The 4,762-nt window shown below is 42.7% G+C and overlaps 1 protein-coding gene across 3 annotated transcripts in view; it reads right to left on the bottom strand.

Annotated features, from left to right (window-relative positions):
* Window positions 1-4,762, bottom strand: part of STXBP6 (syntaxin binding protein 6) — a 295,237-nt gene that overhangs the window by 236,726 nt on the left and 53,749 nt on the right. For all 3 annotated transcript variants that reach the window (XM_019518937.1, XM_019518938.1, XM_019518936.1), the window contains exon 2: window positions 1,794-1,995. In XM_019518937.1, coding sequence (XP_019374482.1) covers window positions 1,794-1,947 — 154 coding nt within the window. In that variant the 5' untranslated portion in view covers window positions 1,948-1,995. The remainder of the gene's footprint in view (window positions 1-1,793; window positions 1,996-4,762) is intronic.

The raw sequence follows: 4,762 nt of genomic DNA, 5'->3' as shown, positions 1-4,762 counted from the left end.
TTTTCCTGCCAAGGCAGGGGGTCAGACTTGATGATCTGCTCAGGTCCCTTCTGACCCTACCAACTATGAAACTATGAAATAAACATGCCTGATACAAATCCAAAGCCAAAAGACCCATGATTTACCATATAGTTCATTGGGCTGGGCCCCAACAGAGTCAACAGCATTTCAAGCCATTGTGACCCCATAGCTCAGCACTGCTCAGTATGTGTGTGTACGCCAGATACCCTCCACAAAGGATCCATATGCGAATTAGCCCCCCTACTCATGACTGGCATTGGGTGTTCTTGTCATGAGTCCTGGGATCCTCCAAAAATTTATACACAGATGAGGTGCAGAGCAAACTGATCCAGCTCCACCTCAGAGAAGACAGGACCGCACTAATCATATGCAACAGGCTGAGAGAGGGGTTGAAAGAGGGATTCTGGATGAACTGCTTGGAGCCCCATTCGGTGATGTTTGCCAGACATTTAAGGGTGGTAAAGAAACAGGAATAACTGAAAATGAGAAAGAAAGGTGCAGGTCAGCTGTGGGAGTGAAGAGGTAGTCAAAATGTATTCAGTATACTGGTTCACTGTGACTTCAAAAAGAGTCAGGACTGAGAGGGACTGAATGCAATAGGCCAGGGATAGGCAACGTTTTTTGGCCAGAGTGCTGAAAAAACCACAACGTCTACCTTGGAAGGTGCCGGAGTGCTGACATGCCAGAGCCCAGAGCAGCTGTTTGCAGCCACCTGGCTGCAGCCAGCCCACGGGGCCTGGTCTGCTTGCAGCCTCCCAGCTGCCTGTTGGGAGCAGCCTGGGCTCCGTGGCTGGCAGCAGCTGCTTAGAGCCTGGGCTGGCAGTGGTGTGCTGAGCAAAACGGCCTTGCGTGCCATGCTCTGCTCTGTCTTGTTCAGATGGGCTGCACTAACCTAGTAGTAGGTTTACTTACTGCCAGGGAAAATGTAATGACCACCAAAGTGGTTTTCCTACTGGCAGGAGAAAACCATGAACATGGCAGGGGGTAGTACCCTGACTGAAGTAATGCATAGTTAGCCTCCCACTTTAACTTCCAGTGGAAGAATCTCAGCTACATGCTAACTTTATGGAAATGGGAGACTCCTCCCTACCTTGCTCCTGTGGCCATATAGCAGAGGGCAAGCGAAACTCAGGGGTATCCAAACCCCAAGCCTCCAGGCCTGGGCCTGCACATAGGGTGCCAAAGGATTTGGATTATTTGGATATTTCCAAAGGATTTGGAAATATCTGAAGCCCCAGGTGGTAGTGGAAGAAGCTTGCTGGTAGCAGGGCCACATATGGTTCTTGAATGGTTCACAAAGATTTAGGATAGATTTGACTTGGGACAATTTTTTTTTTAAAAGGAAAAGTAGGTTCCCATCAGTATGTAAGCCCAATATGGGCCATGTGATTCAGAACCATCCTCAGTGTTGGCAACATTTAAGCAGCTTCATAGCTGGCTTTCATTACTGAGCACATACTGCTTTTGGCAGCAGTTTAATGACAGGTAATATATTTAATGAAGTTTCTTCATATGCAATATAAAACGAGGAGCTTTCCCCCCCCATGCTGATTGGGGGGAAGGGGGGAACCTCATCTTATATTCAAGTAAATACAGTACTTGCTTCATTTAAAGTTATGAATATTAAGGATGTAACGATCATAACTCACTGCCTGTATTATTAAAATGCAAGTCATTACACTTCTTATAGGAAGTGATGGCATCTAATCAACTAAAGAAACTTCAAAAGATAAAGCAAAAAAATAGCTCGATGTGAAAATAATTTGTCTTACCTGACAGGCAGATGTAGGTTAAATATTCACCCTGACCCCCAGTTGCTAGAAAAGGAATCTTTTTCTTTGTTCTTCTTTTCACTTGGACAGCTCCCAACATCCTTTCATCATGTGGGGCAAAAATTTCTTTACTGATAGTAGATTTGGCACTCATTGTAGATCAGAGATAACAGGAACAGAAAATAGGAAACTAATGTTCTCTCTAAAATAAAATAAGAAGTCAAACATTAAAAATTACTCCCAAGAACTTTAAGTTACAGGAGAGTATGTATGAATTTCGAAACATACAAGACTTAATTTGAAGATTAATATTGTCAATGTACATTAAAATAATTGCACAGTAATTTCATTTCTGTCACTCAGAAGTGGGATTTGTAAAAGCACTTAATCTACACTTAATTAACTTCCCTAATTTCTCTGCTGCAAGAAAGAGAGTGAAACCATAATGTAATATAACACTCAAGTTATAGTGTCCTCATTGGTGCTGAATTCACTTAAATATGATGCTAAGGGAATGACCAACAAGCATTTGGCTCTAAGTTAAACCAGGACAGATTTACCTTAAATTACCATACCTAGTACTTCATAGCAATACCTATATGCAAATCCTTATCCTACCATATATGAAAACCAACCTGTGGCAGTTTAACATTCAAAGTAAGTTTGTTGTTTCCATGAGACAGAGTCTATAAGATGTGACTGACTTAATTATGTGAAAAAATGCTTTATTTTCCCCAGGAATGTTATCTAAAAGCTACCGCTCAAACTGGACCTTTTTATCCTATTTTGAACAAATTACTTGTAAGATCATCACTGCTATTTGACAACTGGCCCAAAAATCAGTCACCCAATTTAAATAACAGTTAGATATTTGCTTTCATAAATTATATCTTTTTAATGAAAAGGTTATGTGATTTGCCTCTTAGGGAAAAAAATTACCTTGAGTAATTTTGAAGGAAACCACAGTGATTTGTTATGAATGTCCTATTTTCCACCCTTCTTTGCTAGGCAAGCTGAGCAGCCATACATATGGCATCAGGCCTGATGTTTAATGTACAGCTAAACTCCCTGCTCTCAAATAATAATGGCATTCATGTTCAAATGTCCTTTACATCCTAAATGTTCTATGTACATGTACAATAAGGCATGACGGTCACTACAATAGGTGGCCCAAAAATTCAATTTCTTGAAACAAACTAATAGTCTATGGCATGTTATGAAGCTAACAAGAAAAAACAAGAAGCAGTTCCAGTCATGAATAATACAGAAACAAACAAATCATCATCATAATAGTATTACAAAGTAGTATTTCATCCAATATTTACCATAAGCATACAAGTAAAATCCTGAAATGTAATGCTTGCAAGGAATTTCCATGATATTCCCTTTATTTAATATACAGGTAGATAGTCTGGATTTACACAGGCATTACCGAGTACAGGTTGAAAATTATGCTGTCATTTAATTTGTGAAACAGATCAGATTAATTAGTAACAAATTAGATAAAACAATATATGCCTCTCAACTCTACTATTTGGATTACTATTAGCGTAAGCCTTGTAGAATTATTCCCTGTAAAGATTAAAACAAATGTATTTTGCACATTTTTAAGAGAACAATTTAACTTGGAAACACCTAAATTTTAAAAAAGGAGGAGAGAGCTCAGGACTACAGATCAATTTTGATTAGCAAAGTAAAAAAAAAATTATTAAATAAATAAATAAATTTATTTTAGACTGGACATTAGGAGGAACTTCTTCACAGTTAGAGTGGCCAAGGTCTGGAATGGGCTCCCAAGGGAGGTAGTGCTCTGCCCCTACCCTTCAAGAGGAGGTTGGTTGGGTATCTGGCTGGGGTCATCTGAACCCAGCACTTTTTCCTGTCTATGCAGGGGGTCGGACTTGATCCATTGAGGTCTTTTCCATCTATGAATCTATGAAATAGAACTTGGAATTTGAAATTTGAGAGCATTTCATACAAATTCTAAACTAAATAACTGTGGACTAGTTTTCAAATTTAGCCTAAGGTAAATGTATAAAAGAAGGACATAGCCCTCACTTGAATAAAAAAAAACTAAAGTTGTACGCTGCTATCTGACATAACACAGTTAACTGGTCCTCTGAGTTTATAGACAGAACTGAAAAAATTCTCAAATACCAAAGTGTGACAATGCTGGCAAATACTGACTTAAAAACTGTGACCACTGTAAGTAGGGCTACTATATGTCCGGGTTTTCCCAGACATGCCCTCTTTTTGGGTCCTCCGATCTCTCTCTGGGCAGTTTTCTTCAATCTGAGTAAATGTCCAAGATTTTGCTCTGCTCCACTAGTGGGATCAGGGGGAGAACTACTGGAGGCAGAGGGCACCATGTGCATCTGCGCATGCACACATGTGGCCAACAACCAGCCAGACAGGGTGGTGGAAGGAGCCTCAGCAGTTGCATGTAGGTAAGTCTATGGGGTGCAGGGTGTTCGAGGGCCAGGGTGAGAGGGGCATAGAGGGGATGGGTGCCTGCCAGCAGTGGGGAATGGTGTCTAGGCATGAGGGCTTCAGCAGGGCACGGGGCAGGGGGAACGTGCCTCTCCTCCAGCGTGGGAAGGGGGTGGAAGGAGCCCTTTGGGAGCAGTGGAATGCTGCATGGCCAGGTTAGTGACACCAGAGCCCAGTGCCTGTGCTCACAGGGGTGGGTCGGGGCACCTGAAAGATGCTGCCCACGTGAAAGGTGTAGCTATCCCACCCGGCACGGTGCATGAGCCTCAGCCTCGGGCAGGGGATGCTACAGGTATCCCCTCCTTCCTCCAGCCTGTGATGGTCCCAGACTCACTTTGCTGCCACCCACGTGAACCAGAGCCACCACATTCCAGCCTTGTCAGGATAGGAGCAGCTGGAGGCCCCCTCCAGCAGGGCTGGGGGGAGTAGGGAGGTTGCAGGTCAGGAGTAAGGGGTACCAGCAGGGATGGGGGGGGTGT

This window comes from Gavialis gangeticus, unplaced genomic scaffold, assembly GCF_001723915.1.
Source record: "Gavialis gangeticus isolate Ggan-Ray unplaced genomic scaffold, GavGan_comp1, whole genome shotgun sequence".
NCBI lineage: Eukaryota > Metazoa > Chordata > Crocodylia > Gavialidae > Gavialis > Gavialis gangeticus.
Note: the sequence above shows the minus strand (reverse complement) of the source record. Positions and strands in the feature narration are given on the sequence as shown.